Here is a 20,148-nt window from a genome sequence, read left to right as displayed (position 1 = left end):
GAGCAGTTGCAATAAGTAAGCTGCTAGAACAGCTTTTTGCAAAGAAAGGGCATGGACAGTTGTTAAATAAAAATAGCCTCCCTTGGCACGGCTTTTTGTAGCTCTTTTTACAGGCTCATACAACAATTCAAGTCGGAAGGGACCTTGGGATGTCACCGAGTCCAACCTCCTGCTCACCCTGGATTTATTTCCCTCTCAATTTTTAGATCCTGGGTGAGAAGATTTGTGTCTTTAGTAATATAAAATTTGCTAGAATCCTTGCTAAATAGGACAATTAAAACACTTTTCAATAATATCATCCCATCAAAGAGACTTGACTCGATTTGCAGCTACCCCCGACCACCGGCAAGCTTGAGCTCTGCCCGAGGCCGGCCAGGCTGGCAGGCTGCTGCGCTGTGTGTGCTGGGGAAAGCAATAGGATTTTGAACAAATCCAATTAAATATCGACACAAACCAGAAGAAACTTGCTAGCAAACTTAGACACGTGTGCTTGTCAGAAATGAACGTATTATTATTGCTCTGTTAAGTTCTCTCTCATTTGCGTTTTGTGGCGAGTGGATGGAGCCGGGGGCAGGAGAGTGTGGACGTGGGCACGGAGAGCAGAAAGGGCATGAGATGGGTTTGGCTGAGCTGAAAACACCCCCCCAGGGCCACCGTGCCCCTGCCTGTCCCCAGACACATCTCCTAAAGACGCTGCGGATTCTCAGCTCAGCTCCAACTCGCTGGCAGAAATAGGGGGAACACACCGCGGCGTTGTGCCATCAACACTTTTGCAGCTCCTCACGCGTGCCAGCCCCAAATCCACAGAAGGATCAGATAGTATTTGCTGCTTCAATGTGAGGGCTCTCACCAAAATTAGGACCTTAAGATGCACAGGGCAGAACAATTTACTCCGTTCTGCTTTACAACTGAAGTTGACAAATACCAATCTTATTTGAAATGCAATGTTTCCTGGGCTGGAAGCTAAATTCCACTTTTTGTTTTTCTTTTCCTCCCAGCACTTCCTGGGCCTTAAACACATAAAACTTAAATTGTGGCAAGAAAGAAAAGACTTGGAAACAGAAGAAATTCCCCTTCACCCAGGAGTGCCTCCTGGCACTCATCACTGCCCCATCACAGTTCTGTCACGGGTGACAACCTGCTCCCAGGAGTTTGCAGCGGCTCCCAGCACGTGCCGTGGCTCCTCTTGGATAAAAGCATCTCACACCAGCAGGAAACCCCCACGCAGGGCAGAGACCCCGGCAAGAGCAGCAAACCAGTGGTCTCTCTGCTTCCCGCACTGTTAGAACTGGGATTTAGAACTGGATTATGCTGCAGCTCCCACGTTTAATTCTGCAGCGGGCAGAACACAACGTGTGACCAAGATCTATTTACACAAGGAAAGGATAATGGCTAAAGGAAAAACTTCTCAGTATTAATGGTGAATTCCAGAGCAGCAATTTAATCACTTCCAAGTACGACTCGAGCCTTGTGGCAGATACACCCCTGCAGACTATGGGGGTGGTATTTCTGTGATAACAGCGGAGGGGAACTGAATTGTTCCTCTTCAACGCCGAGGACCTCCGAGCAGGTCAAAGAGGTTGGATGTGCAGGACCGAACCTATCACTTATGCATTCCTAGCCAACAAAACACCCCAGATTATCAGCATTTGTGGGCAAAACCAGGCAAATCTATATGGGACAGCTTCCTCTGCAGAACCTGAGCTCCCTTTCCCCATACGTGCCCTTCTTCCATGGGCTCCCACGCTCAGCAGAGCCTCGGTCATTGCAGGGGAGTCAACATAAGATCCCTTCTAACAATATATCTTTGTGTTATCAACTTCATGCCAACGAGCTTTGTAACGAAGCTTGGATTTAACGAGCCCTGCTAGCTGAGGTGGCGGCAGGGAGCCCTCTGCTATTCCTTAGGAAGGGAAACCCTTGCTCTTTCTCAGCAGCTCCCCCCATTCCCAGCAGAAGCCAGCCCGGCTGCCGACAAACCCCTTGCAGCCGTGTGGTGGTTCCTCCGAGCCAGTTTGCTCTCTGAGGAAAGGGTCTCCTTTCCTCTGCTGGTTTCTTTAAAATTCAAAGAATGGTTAAAATTTACAGTATTTCTAAATCAGCTCGGTTCCAATTACCAGCGACACCCTCCCAGACCTGGGCTCCATCTGAACGCACACGGGGCCGTGCTCCCTCCGCTGCCTCCTGCACAGGAGCTCGGTGACAGGCAGAGGTTGGGGTTTGGTTCAATTTAAACTCACCTGGGCAACAGTTACCTCTGCAGCCGTTTTGCCTATTTCCATTTATTATCTGCAGTTACTTAATTCCAGCACACAGCAGCTTTTTCAGGCTTTAGCTGGTTGCAGAGCACAGCACGCGGCTCGTGTAGGGCGGGTACAGAGGGGAACGGTGCGTTGGAGAAGCAGGGTGACCTGATGACAAATGATTAAGCTAGTTATTTATGACCTGAATTTACAGAAACAGTCTCCAAAGTTGCGTCATCCAGCCCCACCGGCTTGCAAGCTGCCTGAATATGGATTTTAGGGCAGATCCTCCCATTTTGGCTCTGCAAAAATACTTGCCAGTTCAGGTTTGAAAGGCCGGTTTGAGCGGGTGGCAGCGGTGCCAGGGGGTTTGGCCTCAAACAAAGGGGCTTCATCCCTGGGGGCTCTGGCTCCACAAAACCCTTAAACGCACCTCAGAAGAAGAGAGAAAAACACGTACAGTTTTTAAGGAAAATGAGATGTAGCTTGTTTCCTTCACTGTAATTTTAGCTCTATAATCAGTCCTAATTATTAACATTTCTAAGAAATGCAAAAAAAGAAAAATACCTCTGTGTCTGCATTCATTACCCACAAATAGATTATTTTACGATTCATTTAAATGATTCACATACTATAATTAACACGAGCTCTACAGTTAATTGCATCTTTGCAAAATAGTTTAATAATCAGAGTAGAAACTTGACAGTCATTTTTTTTAATCGCACATATGCGCCGAATGTTTTATATAAACTGCAGCTCATCAGAAACAAATACACAAATACATATTTCTCTGAAGACAACCTGAAGCAGGTAAACCTTGATAAAAAGGATTTATTTTTTTTCTCTGTAGTTGCATGAGCAAGGATGCTGCTCTGGAAGGGCCCAATCTTGTGAAATGAGCCATTAACTGGTGGTACTTCTGTGAATTAGTCGATCGAGGTACACTGTAGCAGTGTAGAAGGATGAATCATAAAACTGATCTAAAATTGTTATAAAAAAATCTTTGTCATCTTTAACGTTATCATTTCTTTATCAGTTACTCTTCTATCGCTTATAACACTCTTACTACCTTCCTTAACTTTTTGTAAGGCTCGTAACAACAAGGCTTGATTTTGTCCAGCAACTGAAATCAACAGTAAAATCTGAAATAATTCAACATTGGCAGACTATTATTTGTGCAAGAATTTCCAGGAATCACTTCCACTACAGCTATGACACGAACTGATCTCTCCCTCCCAGCCTCCTGAGGATTAATTTTCATTTATGTTTATAAATCCTTTGGTTTTAAAATATTCTCCCTCCTTCCTTCTCACCAGAACCTACCCAGCCACTTCAGGATGCAAGATGCAACTTAAAAAAGGAAAATTCTCCAACCACCAAAATAAGACCGAAGCTCTGTTACTGGCATCATGTATTATCTGTAATATGTAACCAGATTCTTTTCTTTCCTTACAATCCGGGAGTATTGTTACCTGAGGATAAGCAGCATCACAAACCAGTGATGACGACCGCGATACACGGGCTGTCCAGCCTGGCCCTTCTGTGCCCACTGAATGATTATTTTTATTATTTTTCCCACTGAATTTTTTTTTTTTTTTCTCCAAACCACAGACGGTTCATGCATCATTTGGGCAATATCTAGCACAGCAGGGTGAAAAGCAGGGGCTCAAGTGTGGGATGAGGACCCTGGCGTGTGTCCTCAGACTGGTGCACAGCCAAGCTTGGTTTTCTTGCATGATGACATTTTCCAGGGGACGTCTGGAAAATTGAGCCCTAAATGCCAACCGAGGGACAGGCAAACACACCCGTGTCGACCTGCCAGGCCGCACTCACGTGCCGCCACCTCTCTAGCAGTCAGATCCCGGCAGGAGAAGCTCTCCTGCCTATTTCTGAAGTTGTACCTGTAAATAAAGGATCTAAAAATATGGAGGTTGTAGTGGAAAGTCTGTTTTTTTACCACATATAAAATATGTGCATACAGAAAAAGGCAAACACACCAGAAGAAAACTAAACCAGTGTATTTTAATTCTACAAAAATGTATAAATATTTAAATGTACAGCAAAGAGTACCAGTATACCATTTAATAACTGTTACAACATTTAAAATGTGTCATTCTTTATCCACAATCTACTTTTATAAATTTAATTTAAATCTGTGTTCCCAGCACTTATTCAGGAGCCTTTGTAAGCGCGTCCTCCAAACCACCACACCTCAAGTCTTTTTTTTTCCTGCTTTGGAAAATACCAAGCGGAATTCCAACGTTTTATAAATAAAGTTTGTATTGTCCCAAAGTCCCGTGGCCTTTTGGCAAAGCACCGCTTACCCAGCTGTCCTGAACACACGCTTGCAGAGCGGAAATAAAAATAAAATGGGGGCGGCCACATACGAGAGCAAAGGTTCTGGCTGGATGTTGTTACACGTTGGAGAAAAAGCGCAGAGACAAAAAGCCACAGAAGCACCAAAACACATCGCTGGTGTTCATTCAACACCGGCGGCCACGCAGCAGCTCGGAGTTAGTAGCAGGTTATGTGTTGGTGTAGTCTCACCAGCTGTGAGAGCTGTGGGGACGCGGGAAGGATTTCAGCCACCCGAAAAAATGTGGGCGGGCTGTGGCACCCATCAGCACTGCCCAACTCCTTCCCACCTCCCCAAATTGGCCCAGATTGGCCCAAATTGCTCTGCCGAGCACCCCCCGAGACGCAGCCCAAGGGTACGGGATCAGATGAGATCCCCGATTTCAAATTAAAAAACCCCAGAAGGTGGAGTTTTGCAGCTTTTCTTCAAAGCACTATTCATAGAGTGCAACAAATAAAGAAATCCTCAAGGCGACTGGGAAATACGTGTCAGCAGAGAAACCCATCTACTGATCCCAACGCCCGTTTCAGTTCTGGGGCTGTGCCTGGGCCCCCCCCCACCTCCGTGGGTCACCAGGAGGTGCCGGGAGATAAAAAGGAACATGACTTTCTACAGCCTTTATGGTTCAACTTTCCAAAACGTTGCGTTTGCTGATGCCACCCAGCGTTACAGCTCGCTCTCATTTCACCAAAGCAAGTCTTAAAAAAAAAAATATGAGCACTGGCAACATTTTCCCAGTGAAAACAATAAATATTCAGCATTTGTAGAGTTCTTTATAAACACGCTGTGCAAGCAGAAGTCAATCCTCCCGACACCTTTCTGAGATATTTTATAAATGGGGAAACAAAGACCAACTGAGGTTTTTTTGGCTGTGGTCCGTCTGAGGGCACTGAACTTCAGACGCTCAGAGGCAACTGAACGAGCTATTTTCAATGATTTTAGCCCAAATCACTCGCCAAGGCAACACCTGAGGTCAGTGGCAGGAGGGAGGGCTGGGGCCCAAGCGCAGGGACTCACGTTCATTCACTGAACCCCACCAGTTACCGTCTCTACTGCTGGATCAGCATTTCAGCCCCCCCTCCCCCCATCACCCCCTCACTCTCCATCAATGAGGTTTTGGGTGAAATTCCTCTGCAATGAGGCTCTCAGGGTTTCCGTATCGTTATGCGAGGAGGCAAATTCAGGATCCAGCCCCTCGAAGCCCACGGAAATACTGGTTATGACTGATGTTAAAAAGGTACTTCCATGCTTTTTTCTAGGTCTGAACATAATTTTTGGACAGCAGCCCACCCTGCTTAGCGCGCAGCAGACCTACACAGCTGTGAGGGACGCGTGTACTTGCTCCTAAATAAGTACAATCCCACACTGAGGCATTTCAGTTCTTTCCCCCCCCCAAGCAGGGACACAGCAGCGCAGGCACCGGCCATACCCAACGCTACAAGCTTGCTACCTCAGTCAAGGGGTTATACACCTTGGAAGAATATTAACCATTAGGGTAATTCTAAGGAGAAAAATATTCTTTTCTTCACCTAAGATTGCACCTGAAGCTGCACAGGGATTGCACCCTGCCATCACCCTCCAGTCACAACACCAAGAAAAGCTCAGGGTGCGACGCGGGCGGTGCGGGAGCCTCAGCAGCCTTTGCCCTTCGCAGCCAGGTGCGTTCCCGAGAGGGGGCACCCCCGACTGCCCTCCCCGAGTGCTGCTGGGTGCTGTGGGACCCTCCACAACACTCACTTCTGCAACGACACCCAGAAGCCCGGCGCCTGGACACACGACTTACCAGCACGAGTGGCCATTCCACCCAAAAGCCCTTGGAAAGGAGATGAAGACATAATTTATTACCTTTTTTCTGCGTGGAGATTGGCATTTCAATTTGTTTGTGATGTTTGCATGCTCTTTCTGTGAAGCAGAATTGCAGCCTTCTCCTGTTTTGCTTTTAAGCCATAACGTGAACTTTTGTGGTGACCTGGATGAGAACTGGAAGTGTTTGACCCGACTTTGAGCAGGGAGGCTGGACCAGATGAGCTTCCAGTCTGCATTAATCCGTGATACTCTTAATCCGTGATACTTTAGCTCCCATGCATGCACAGCAATCACTTTTCCAATTTAATATCTTTCTATTTTTCATTTAATGATGTGTATCAAGAAAATATGATCTATAAATTTATAATACGTACATATATGACACTATTTATCTGTAACAACCAGAGTATTATACAGAAAATACTGTAATTTTTAATGACCCAGTGCATAAACAGACCTTTTGAGGAACTGTGAGTGAAATAATGGGAGAACATTCCACCACTTACCCGTGCTGAAATGACGCTGCCCCGGAATTGAGGTCTCTTGAACCCTCCAGGCAAGGGGAAATTGCTGAAAACCCAGCTCAGCCTGTCGCGCCAGCGATGCGTTTTGGGGAGCGCGTGCTGCTGGGGTCACCGAAGGAAACGTCACCAGTACACAGAGGAAATGTCACCCGCACGTACAGGCCCCTTCCCCCCACCCTGCCACGGCATCAGTTCCCGCGACGCCTCCGCCACGGCTGCGTGCCATCAGCAGAGTTTTAAGAACCACGCTAACAAAATGATTAAGCCACAAAATTATTAAAAATATAAATAAGCATCTGTCATTGCTACCGAAGCAAGAACATCTGGAGGCAGAACTCGATCCAGTTCCATCCTCTGTGCGCAGGGGATCCGCGGATGCAGCTCTGGTCTGTCTTATGCAGGATGCAGGTATCTACTAACGCTTAAGGGTAGCAGCTAGGGATCCAGTTCAGACCAAGTCTCAGTCTCCCGTGGTCTCAGTTTTTGGTACCTCCATCTTGCAGCTCCCCAGGTGTCAGCCCCAGCCACTTCTCTTCCCACCGCAGAGGAGATCTCAACCTGCGCTGGTCTGAGTTACCCACGTGTGTCACTCCTCAACATTGTTCCCATGTCTTTCACCATTGCCTCATTTAATTTCAATTTCTGAGTGCAGTCTTTGCTCAGTTCCGCTGCTTTTCCAAACACCAAATCCAATTTTTTTCCTGGCACAAACCACAAAGCTTTCACTCTGTCTGGTGACTTTGCTGCTCATTGTGGCTCTTCACCGAGTCCCACTCGACCCCAGAGAGCAGCAAATATCCCCACCACGTTGCCAGGAAAGACCAGCACCAACACATCCAGCTCAGGAGATGCCTGCCAGGATGGTTCCCAGTGCCAGTTTGTGTCATAAGGCATTTTATGTTGGGTCACTTCTCCGCAGCGGTGTGTGACACACAGAAAACGCCCTCCAAGCCAACCTCTTTGATGTAGGGTTCATGGAGGTTTCTCTGGAACCGTTTTTGAGCATATTTGTGTTGGTAACAGCAGGCATTTTGACACTTAAGAGGCTCAGATGAGCTTCTTTGGAACAGTCACAGGTTTCGAAGGGACACATGGAGAGCCGCCGCATCAAAGAAACCCCCCGCCGTGACTTTGCTCTGACAGCTGGGGTTTGGAGAGGGCTTCAGCCCTGCTGGCCTCAGCAAGGAGGAGAGGGAGAAAGAGATGGAGGAGGAGATCCCGGCCAAGGCAGCGGGTCTGCGCCGACTTCAAGCACCCAGGGTCATGTTGCGCAGCAGCCACTGCTGGGAACGGCCGTCACCGCACTCCCTCATGGTGGGAACCATCTTGTCCTCCTCCGATGGCTCATCCAGACACTGGTTGCTGTTGACATGCCTCAGGGTGAGCTTCTGCAACAGAGAAGGGTGAGAGCTGCAGCAAGATAATTACTGCTGAAACCCAGTAATTGCATTTTCAGTTTGATTTCAGTCTTATCCTAGTCACTACACAAGCCACGAGACAGATCCTCATCGCTGGCTGTCACGCGCATGGCTCAGGGAGCCGCTGCCCAGCTCACCTTCTCACGCATGGCCAGGCAACCCGGGGAGCGAGCGCCTCTGCCGAGCCCAGCAACAAATAAATGTGACAGAAAAGTACAAAATAAGTGCAAGGGAATACTATTTCAAAGCAACAGTATTTCGGATTAGTCTTCAACAACCGGACCACGTCTGCATTGCAGACCAGTACACCATTCGTTCAGAAATAATTGCTAATGGAAACACATTTGCTAAGTATTATATGAACATGGCCTCAGGTTGCACCATAAATAATAAATAAAAAAAGAAGAAAAAAAAGATAAATAAATAAATAAATAATGGCCTCAAGCTGCGCCAGGGCAGGGTCAGACTGGCTCTTAGGAAGTATTTCTTTGCAGAAGGGGTTGTTGGGCGTTGGAATGGGCTGCCCAGGGCAGGGGGGGAGTCCCCATCCCTGGAGGGGTTGAAGAGTCGGGTTGACCCAGGGCTGAGGGATCTGGTGGAGTTGAGAACGGTCAGTGTGAGGTTCATGGTTGGACTGGAGGAGCTTCAAGGGCTTTTCCAACCTCGATGATTCTATAACAGCAACATGCAGATGAAAACTTTTCTGTTTCCAATACAATTTTTTCTTCTCTGAGGTACCCGTCCCTTTCTATTCCCACCTGACACCATATTTCTGAGGAATGGGAGAGTCAGAAGGGAAACAGAACTTATTTTGAAGAAATAAATAATTTTCTGTTCGAAAACATTGGGAGAACATGTTCATGAAGAGATCAGGGCTGTTAAACATGACGTTGTGTACTTAGATAAAACAAGACAGGTTTTATCACAGCTGAGCAGCACGTGTTCTCTCCATCACTCCTCCGGGGTTGATCTGGGGGTTTTACACACAAAATCACAGCAATTAAGCATGCACCTGAAGTGCCTTTGCTATGGAGTGTTGCATTTATCAACTTACTGTTTCCTAAAAGGTCTTTCGGTTCCTGAAAAAACAATTAAAACCGTGTTATATGCACACAGCACCCGCGTCCATCGATGGCCTTGCCAGCTCGAGATCAGCACTACAGATTAATAGTTCTGAAGTAAATATCTGTGTCTGCTACTGCACCTGATTCACAAAATCAGGATTATGGCCTTTGTTTCCTTCGTCCCCTGATGTTTTAAAGACTGGTTTCTCTCCCTCCAGGGCTGTAAGGCCAGGTAACATGGTCAAACAAGGTCTGAGCTGTTGCACAGCAGCTCCACAGGGACTATAACCCTGCCCCACCAAGAACAGCCAAGGGAATACATGATTTCACGACTGAAATCTGGTTTGCAGATCCTCCGCTGGAGCAGAGACCAATTTTACATCAAACATCACGCAAAGGAACAAACGGAGGGGGAGGATGGGCAGGAAAAATTCTGCAGCGTCCTGGAGGACGGCGAAAGGATGAATGAACCCCACGACAGCAGAGCCTGACCCGAAGCCTTGGAGCAGCAGCACTGCAGAGATTTCCTTCAAGACAGCGGCTCCCAGAGCGGTGGAGGCCGCTCGCTCCCTCGCACACCCCTGCGAGTACAAATACCACTCTAATGTAACACAGACAACACCGCTGTAACCAAACTATGCAAACAAGAAGTCATTTCAGCAACTAGTGTCTCTGATGCAGCCTCCCCGCTAATAAACCCCATTTGTGTATCTTCATATAAAAAAAAAAAAAATCAAGACTATTTTCTGGTGTTTCAATTAAACTGCTGGGAAATGCTAACGCTCTGCCAACGACCGATGGGGTTTTATTACCCAAACACATACCTGCTCTGCTGCACTGTGTAATTTTCCACCGCAGTTCGTAGCGGACTGCCATGTCACATATTAACGCTCCTAATTTGTATTATGAATATTCTTTCAATAGCTTGTCCCCAGAGCTTCGCTCCTCAGTTTAAAACAAACTGTTACGCAATTCTCAAAGAAGCAGCCTGCAGATATTATAACAAATCACCGAGGGGCCATTTGATATGCATTCAGTGATGAATATAAGGCATTTCTTCCTCTAATTACAAGAGGAAAGAATTAGTAGTGCTAGCAGAAGTAGCTTGTTTACTAAATAGCACTGCTCAAAGCATCACTGATTCTTCACTTATATTGTTTTAAGTGCAATTAAGCCGCTATCATTTTCTACTATCACCAGAAATGCAAACAAGTCTAAAAATGCTGCTGTTGCCTTCATCAGCTGTTCCCTTTTATTCAGTGTATAATTTCATGCTAGATTACCATATCATTGGGATTTTCAACCGTCTCATAAATTTTTTCTTTCTGTGTTCTATCATTATTTATGCTATTACAAAAAAGGTCTCGTTTGCTTGGAAAACAATTAATTACTAGGCAATACGATACTCACACAAGCCAGCCTAAACTTTGTGTTTTACTCAAACGTGAGAGCACACGCATGGGTGCAGAGCTGGCTGCGCCGACACGCAGATGCACGGCAGCGAGCTCGGTAGCTTCCCGCTTACCAAATGTATGCAAATAACAGCTCTGGTGAGTGAGGACTCTGAATCCATCATGGCAAAAGGAGGGAGCACAGGCCCTTTACTCTGACAGGAAGGTGACACCGTTTGACTGGGGAGCAGATAAGAAATGAGAGTGACCCCGGCTCGTACCCCCGCCTGCGTGCTGCCCCATCACTATCCGTGACATCACCCAGCAAAACTCTCTAGGAAAGAAAAGCAGGAGTTGGCACAATATTTTGATTCCTTCAGTGATTACTATTTCAAAATTTTCTGTTTTGAAATTATCCGCGACTAGTATCTCTAGGACTGAATTACTGGAAAATTAGGACTTTTCAAAATGAACGTTTCCAAAAAACATTACGCAATTGGTATTATGTCTCTATCTTGGAATAGGGACCAAATCTTCAGCTATCGCAAACAGTAACAATCACGTTGACATCAACAGATCATGGAGGTAGCTCAAGACAGTTGAATTAATCTAAAATTAGTAATAATTAATAATCACTAACACTAAACATATATGACATTATATATCTATACAATCATCTGAGAAAACAGGAAAGGAATTCAGTTGAGTTCAACAGGAAGAGAAGGGAGAAGCATTCTTCTGAGAAAAACTTAAATCATTACATGCTGTAATTGCTTTTTAATACCAACCTCCAACCGTTTGTTAAAGGAAATAGTCAGTGGGGCTGTAAAAAATGTTTCTAAAGACTTCGAGCCTCGTGTAGTTCCTTAGCATCCACGTTTGCAAGGGGCTGCCACTGCAAGCCTCCACCGTGGGACCGTGGGTGCCATCCTCTATCCTGCTTAGTGTCAGGCACGACTGGGTGATTATGTGAAGAAATGTGTGGGTCTGCACGACAGAAAAACGGTAAAAGTGAACAAAACCAGCAAAGACAAAGACAAACAAAGGAAAAAGCAACAGCCACTTTGATTCGACATCCACAGCAGTGAACCAGCAAAGCAAAGAGCCCTCTGACAGGAATTACTAACGGGTAATTGTGCCGGTGAACGCTCCGGTGTCAAACTGCGGGCAAATGGCGCTAGCTTACGCACACGTAACGCGTACAGAAATAGGGGTATTCATGAACTAAGCTTTACTCTCACAAAAAACGTTCTCACTGCTCTGCTCTGAGGGACCCAATCGCTTTACATTTTGCAATTCAGACCTCAATGTGCCTCGGAATCCTCCCCCCACACACACGTTGCCCTGTTGCAATCAGGATTTCCCACTGTGCAGCAAGATTCGGGCAGAGATGATGTTTTTAGTGCAGTAACATCCTGTTACTAAACATCCCGAAGCTTACTTGAGCATTACTAAATTAAAAATACAATAAATTAAACATTTGCATGTAAGGAGATAATAATTTTTTTGCCCACTATGACTTCAGCTCTTCCTTTACCATACTGATACCAGGCATCCCATCGCCGCGGGTGCCCCGGGCTGGTGCTGCCTGGGCAGGCTGGGGATGCTCCTCCTGCATCTGTGGTTTTGGTTTGGGGCAGGAAAAAGTAATATACATATAAAGAGGCCACTAAAAATATCAAGAATAAGTGTCCTTATAATGTCAGTTTGAGTAACCAGCACAAACATCAATGGTTGCTTTGGCTTCATTATGTATTATTGCTTCATGTTCACTTCTGTCTACCATTCTTCTAAGGGAAAACAGACATACATAAATTAATTACTTCCAAATGTAATGATCTGTCTATACTGCATGTTTATATTAGATGCCTAAATTTAGCAGATTCTTCACATGGGTATAAATAGTACTAAGCATTATTTTGGTAATCTGACCAGACCCTTTTCTCTGGTACCTGAGACAGGAAGCTTAACTTACGTACATCAGCAAGGCCACAAAATCTTTAAAAAATCCATAGTAATGGAAGCAAGAGATCACTTGCCCCCTTCACTCATTTTATTACACATTACTTTCTAAGAAGGTAATAAAAAAAACCTGCTATGTTTTCCCTACTCATTTTCAGAGAACTAAGTCCTTTCAAATACATAGCAGTAAGACTGCAGTTTATAGGAATACTCAAATTATTGACCATAATCTCTTAAAGTGGAAGTTAGTAATAAGATTGCAATTTATAGAATTATTCAAATTATTGGCCATAATCTCTTATCGTAGAAGTTAGTAATAAGAGTGCAATTTATAGAAATATTCAAATTATTGACCATAATCTCTTATGGTAGAAGTTAGTTTGACTACACCAACCCCCGCAGGTCCCATAACTTTCAGAAGAGGAATAGTCAAAAAATCTGTAATTATCTGAGGGATGCAGAGCAGCAGCCATGGCACTGACGATGCAGTGTATGCTGACACCATTAGTGAACAGAAACGAGAGGGCTGTTGCAGCACGCACAAGAAACAAGCTGGTTGTTCAGATATATTGTGCCCATGGGCTCAGGGGTTTCTCTGCCATCCGTCTTGACGCTGCAAGCTGGGAGCACGTCCCCTCCCCGCTGACACTCCCTGCTTTTCTCCACTCGAGTTCGTGCTACCCAGCAAGGCGGACGAAGCCGGGGGAGCGGGCAGGGACCCCAGCAGCACCCAGCTCGCGGGTGCGGGGACGTTCAGGGGCTGGGGGCTGCTCACACCTCCCGCTCCGCGGGCACCGGCGTCCTCCTGTGCCCACCAACGGCCGCATCCGCCTCCCGTCACATCACTTTTCTGACATGACCACCCTCAGCTGTCAGTATATTCTGTATAAAACACCGTCAGCCTGACACCGCGTAGTGACTACCTGTCTGCTGATCCAGGATGCCAGTGACACCCAGACACCAGAGTGAAAAGAGGAGGCTGATTTTACTGTTAGTAATCAAAGGATATAACTAAATACTACAGAAAATAGGCCAATTTTGCTGTTACTAATCAAAGGATATAACTAAGTACTACAGAAAATAAGCAGTAGGAAAAATACAGAAGAGTACACTTACTTATTGCTACATACAGTTAAGCAAGGTAATGCACCTAATCATTACTACCTGACGGGGAGAATAGTGATTAAGAAAGACCCATCCCCACTTGCACCCGTTCCCGTCATCCAGACCCGCAGGCGCTGGGCAGCCCCGGTTACAGCGAGGATTTGGAGAGCCTGTCCCGGCAAGTGGGAAGTCCTACGCGGTGCGTCCACCCGTAGGTGAGGCTTCCAAAGTCGCTGTGAGCGGGTCCAGCCTTATATAGCCAAAAATCAGCAAGCCAGAATAGCTGGCACCTTTGATTTGAGCGGAAATATCTGGTTTCACCCTCCTGTTGGATTCCACCCACAGCCTGGCCAGGGCTCGGCGGGGAGAACCAAGGGAGTTTCTAACAAGGCCAAACGCTTGGGTTCTCAGCCTCGGACAAGGCTAAATGAGGGAAGTTGGGTACATTCTCACAGCATTTCATCCTCGCTACTGATTATATTCTGTCTAAGCTAAGTCTTTCACTAGTGAGCTTACATATTTCGTTAATGATTGGATACTAATAATTAATGCTAATGATAATACAGATTTTACTAATTAACAGATACTAATAATGGATAACGTTTAGTTGCGAGGTTCATCTAGAGGTCAACTTTGTTTTGGGGCCTATTATTCAGGCCCTAGCACTACATTCACTACCTGAGAACTGAGGTTTGGCATGTTGGAGGAGCATCTATGGGAGGGCACTACGTCACATCGCTGTTACACAGCACTGCCAGAGGGGCGAGCGAGAGAAGCGCTACTCTAGGGTCTGCTACGGGGGCTGCAGTCGCTACTGAACTTACCTCAAAGCTATATTCCCATTTCCCAGCATACTGATGGAAGGGAAAAAAAAACAAACAAAAAAAAGGAAATTAGAGTCAAACAGTGACTCAAGAAACATTTTTGTGAAGCTCTCCATGAACGGAAATTCAACAGCTTTGCACCGACACCACGTCTAGGGACAAATAACTGTAATTACACAAGACCAAATCCTGACGCCATTATTCACACATGACAAAATGAAACTATTTTCTATCAGATGTGACATATTTACAGCATTATTTTTTTCCTGAGTTCACTCGTGTGTTACATGTCATCAGATTTCATCCCACCACACATGCTGAAATTTGCCCGGCTGCCACTGGGAGACGCACCTGGAGCCACCGTCAACCTGAGCACAGACCCAGACACGCTCCGCGCGGCTCCCAACCTCCACCTGAGGGGTCTGTTTGGCCCCCAAACACCAGCACTGTGTAACTCCCACATGAGTATCTCCACCAAGGCCAGGGGGGAAACAAACAAACAACTATTTAGCAAAATTGGAAAACCCGGTTTCATTAGACAAGTCTGAACGCTGAGGGAGCAACTCTGGCTCCAGCCCATCGTAACTCACAGATCTTTTTCTGCTGATCCGCTGCCTCATCTCCCACCCCCATTCCAAAGCAAATAGCATTTATGCATTATAAATATGTTATAAAACACATGCTGATAGGAAGCCTTTGAAAGCTGGGAAATTCTAACTTGGCACGTCCCATCGATACAGCTGATTTATAGAGCTGCCCTTGCAAGGTAATGGGCAGCTTGAGCAAGGGCCAGGAATCTTAATGTGCTGTTCAAGAAGTAGGAAAGAAAAGCATTAAAATTCAATAATGGAAGGGAATGGATTTAAAAAAAAAAATAATAATTCCTGCCAAGATGTAAAAACATTCAGGAAAAAAAGTGTTTTAAAATGCTGTAAACTACTATTGCCTGAAGTGTTAAAAGCCATTTTGCATTAGAAATGGAGATTGCTGCCCAGACTCCGGTACCCTTCCTGGAAACAGCTCGTTCGGGTGATCTGCAGCCTGCAGCTCATGGCTGTTGTTGCTCCTGGTGACAGCAGGTTTCTTTATTTAGTGTTCCCTTAAATCCAGACGATACCATTAACATTTTGTGCGTAGAAGGGCTTCTTTTTAGACTACATAAATATTAGTATCAATACTGGGCTCTCTTTTTTTCTTCTACAGGTAATAGCTAATAATTTATCCTATCGGGTTAAGAAAAAGATGCAGCTCAGTGAAAACTGCCTTGTAGGAAACAGCAATGGAATAAAAGATTTAAGCAACCCTGCGTGACCCGTGGGGCCAGAGCTGGCAGCCCCAGAGCTGCAGCCTGCGCCCGTCGTGCTTTAGTCAGAATGAAAAACAGAATGATGGAAAAATCTATTTTAACAACAACAAAAAACCCACTTCTTGATTGCAAACGATTTTGTTTCAACATGGACTTCCATTTTATGTGGATATTAAAAGAGAAGGCTTTATTTGATTCTTTGAATTTGGGGCTTTGCAAAGAAAAAAAATTGACTTGTTTTTTAAGCTTGATGTAAAATATTCTCCATATTTCAAATTAAATAAACAAGCAAGCAACAGGTTATTCACACAAAGCGACTTGAATAGCTGTTCTTCTTACACCAACTCTCTCAATCAGTGAATTATTATTTTATAGCTGGGCCCGTCACTCAGACTGGGCACTGCCAAGGTGCCACCAGGGCCGTGCGCAGCTCACCCGAGACCTTACACCGTGATTCAAGTGGGACTGAAGGAGCCCTGAGAAGTGTTTCTGTGTTTCTATTCTCCTATCACTATGCAGAAAATCCATAAAACTCATTTTTAACTGTTTTTTGGAGAAAGATACAACAATGGTTTAGTTCCCTGCCCGTTCATCTGGCTGTGGGACGTGACTAATCCCAAATACCAACTTCAGTGTTTGGTTTCTTCAAGGTGAGAGCAATCATTTGGGAACTACGACACTCCCTTCCATAATACGTGATTCACCCACTTTTTTTAATTTTTAAAACTATGTCCTTTTCCCCAGTGATATTCTTCAGTGACACAACCTGGGGCAATCTGCTAATTCTCAATTACAACTGCTTTTGCCTAACAAAAAAGCATTTAAACTCAGTTCTGTGGTGTTTGGGGGGTTTTTTCAGAAGGTGTACAAACCCTGGCGAGTACTGTGTTATTTATATGACCTATAAAGACACCACCATCATTGTAACTCTACAAGACATAATGCAAAATACTCTGTTCCCATTCAGGAACTTTGCTGACACAAAGTGATGGGATTTATCTCAGTTACCAGCTGCTTTACCTCAGTCACCAGCTGCTTTACCTCCGTTACCAGCTGATAATCCAGCAGCTTCAACTGCAATTTTAAACCAGGCAATTCACACAGGCAGACTTTTTAAAGATATCAGACACTTTGGAAAACCTTACTACACACCCACCTGTACGTCGGACTGACTCACCCCCGAGATCTGATCCTCTGAACAAGAACACAAATCCGGGTTTCTGACGGAATAACAAAAAATCACGTTTCCAGCCACCCAGGGGCCCGTGAATTCTGGCTGTCACTGGAAACGCCAGTGCCGAAAGTAGTCAAGTTCAACACAGAAGTGTAACAGTATAACCCCTCTTGCTGTGCCCATACCTCCCCCCTGGGGTTTTTTTTGAGGAGGGGAGGGAATGGGGAGATTTATAATTTTCTTTGAGCATAATCAAAATAATCACTTTAGAACTCCTTCCTGCATATGAAAACCATGTCTCTCTTCCTACTTTACGTGACTTTTCCTAAGAGAAGAGCAGTCCTGGTGCACTTCGACAAAACGCCGACGGGCTACAGCCAGCGCTGCTGCAAACCCTTCGTATTTCCGAGTGGTTTAATCCCACTTTACTCCCCCTGGATCTCCTTCTCACCCTCTTTCAGTCCATCTCACCTCTTGCACTAAACAAGCATGGGTGAATCCAGCACCCTGAAGGCAAACGTTCAGTGCTGAAGTTGGGGTCAACATCTCATTTCCCTCAGTTTCGCCAGTGTAGCTCAATTTTGACCCCAAAATATGAAGGCCAATTCTTGTCCTCTCCTTCAGCAAGTGATTTTCTGTTCTGACAAACCCACTGATACCTTTGGATCACTATTTTCTTCCAGTGCTTCAATTTAACTTGCATCTAAAGTGCAAGTAAAAATGTATTAATAATTCTAAGTGTTAAAAGCATTTAGCACACACTTACAGTATGAGAAAATGAGAAAAGAGGTTTTTTGAATAGCCTGTTTCAAACCAATTAGATCTGATACTTTCACAAATATGTATGAAAAAATTTGATGTTTACTTTCTTTATTGCCACAAAATCTTCTCAGCTCCTTATTTTTGAAAAAATATGAATGCTAGGAATATCTAAGAGAACTGTAGTATTATTAATCTATGTATAAACTCTTGGAGAAGACTTTCTGTGATTTTTTAATATATATTTAAATACCATAATTTAAACTAAACTAGAAAATTATAGAAAATCTAACAACAGCATGTAAATCAAAGAAAATTGTCTGAAGATCTTTAGTGAGAAATCCCTTTTTATGATTATTTACATCTCTCACTGTACTTCTAGATGTGGCCAAGGCATCATTGCCCATTACCAAGTCCTGACTCCTAAATACCTTTAACAGGAGGGATGTGGTCTGCAACCATGGTACAACCCCCAGAAATCACCTCCGTCCAACTGCTGAACCAGTAAGGAAATGTAAAAATGAGTGCAGTTTCACTGAAAAAAACAAATTAATGGGTAACAAGTGATTCAGGCAACGTGTCACAACTGTTTCTCTGCAAAAAAAAATTTAAAAAAAATAAATCACAAGTCACTTGTTTTCTCAGGAAAAAGTACTGCACGTTAGGGATGTATTTGCATGCTGTATATGGGTGCGTATTTGGAGGCTTCCTGCAACACTCGGAGATCACCAGGCAGTAAATCTAAATCAAATCTGTGTGAGGGAAGTGCCCTGCCCAGGCAGCAGAGAGGGGGACCAGGGGCCCCTCCGCACAGCCAGCCCCCTGGCAACGCCCAGGCCCTCATCCTGATTAATGCACTAATAAACGTATCATAAATACCAACACTGCTGTCAAAGGGAAGTCTGCAAGCTGAGGTCTGAATGTTCACAGAGGAGAATCGTGAAGAAAAATATTCTTGTCAATAAATAGCAAGGTACCTAATGCAATGGGCTGTGCTTTATGCTTACAACAGACAGCAAAAGCCTTGTCTTGGAGATTCCTTCTATAAAAAAATGGTGTATTTCTTTTTTATGAGCTCCATCTAATGGTTGATTTTGTTTTTACACAGCTACTTAGAAATTTTCCATTCTGGATCTCTTAGGCTCAATTTAAGAGAAAAAACCAGCATGTTTCCAATGTCACAAGTAAAGGAGAGCATATTTGGTTGAAAGAAATTTAGCTTTTCATGTAGAAAAGTGAAAGCAGCTATTTCTGTGAAATGTTGGAAATACTATTTAAAAGACTTTTAAATACGCCAGTATTTTTCTAGCTTTGCAGTGGTGAAAATATGCCAATACTAATTCGGCAGCTTTAAACTGAGACTAGCAGAGCCATGTAAGCTCAGACCACCGGGCAGCCAGTGTTAAAACTGTGCTCAATGGGGAAAATTCATTTGCAGCGGCTTGTGCCCGAAATATTCAAAGGAAAGCTACAGGCAGTGTAATTTTTTTTTTATCAGGAAGGGTTGTTCTCTATGTTTCTGGCGGAGAAAGAGCATTGTGCGAGGAGCCTTGCCTTGGGCCACGTGCATGGGCATCGCATGGGGCTGAGACTGGGGAAAGCCCAGAGCTGGGGGCGGGGGAGTTTCCTGAACTATCTCTGCTTACCTAGGACTGGGCTGTTGAAGCACATAAAAATAAGATGAAGAATATTTTTTAAATTAATGTTTATTCGATATTCAAAATTTATCCTTTAAGGTGTTGCTGAGATAAATTTGAAACAGTCCAATTTAAGAGTCTGACAACCTGGTATTTTAAGGAGCAAAAGCTCATGCCAAATCAACGTCTGTCAGACCCAGCAAGAGCCCCCATGACCTCTCCAAAAATAACCAAAAAGCCACCCTGGACCCAAGCAGAGACCTGCCTGGATTTGCTCGGGGCACCTGACAACAAGGAGACATTTTCTCCCCGTGCAGCCTGAGCACACCGTGCCCGTTGTGTTTGGTGATGTTCAACCTCCTACAGAGCCGGGCCAGGAGCCTGCGACACCCACTCCACCTCCTCGGCCACCGGTCGGCACTACGCTCCTCAGCTTCTACTTAAAACAGTCTAAAACTGATTAAAAATCAATTATCATCCGCTCGCAGGAATGAAACAAAGGATGATATAAGATCTTAAATCTCAGGTGTTAATTGCAGGCATGAACATCCTCAAAAATACCTAAGAATTACCAAAATAT

General features: G+C 44.8%; 1 protein-coding gene across 3 annotated transcripts in view; it reads right to left on the bottom strand.

The window, feature by feature from the left end:
* Positions 1-4,245: 4,245 nt before the first annotated feature.
* Positions 4,246-20,148, bottom strand: part of GALNT13 (polypeptide N-acetylgalactosaminyltransferase 13) — a 152,101-nt gene continuing 136,198 nt past the window's right edge. The window contains exons 13-15 of one of the 3 annotated variants that reach the window (XM_074873882.1): positions 14,693-14,722; positions 11,591-11,789; positions 4,246-8,317 (exon numbers count right to left, since the gene is read on the bottom strand). In XM_074873882.1, coding sequence (XP_074729983.1) covers positions 11,604-11,789; positions 14,693-14,722 — 216 coding nt within the window. In that variant the 3' untranslated portion in view covers positions 4,246-8,317; positions 11,591-11,603. The remainder of the gene's footprint in view (positions 8,318-11,590; positions 11,790-14,692; positions 14,723-20,148) is intronic. The other 2 variants (XM_074873883.1, XM_074873884.1) reach the window with 2 other exon arrangements.

Source organism: Strix uralensis, chromosome 6 (assembly GCF_047716275.1).
Source record: "Strix uralensis isolate ZFMK-TIS-50842 chromosome 6, bStrUra1, whole genome shotgun sequence".
NCBI classification, from domain to species: domain Eukaryota; kingdom Metazoa; phylum Chordata; class Aves; order Strigiformes; family Strigidae; genus Strix; species Strix uralensis.
Note: the sequence above shows the minus strand (reverse complement) of the source record. Positions and strands in the feature narration are given on the sequence as shown.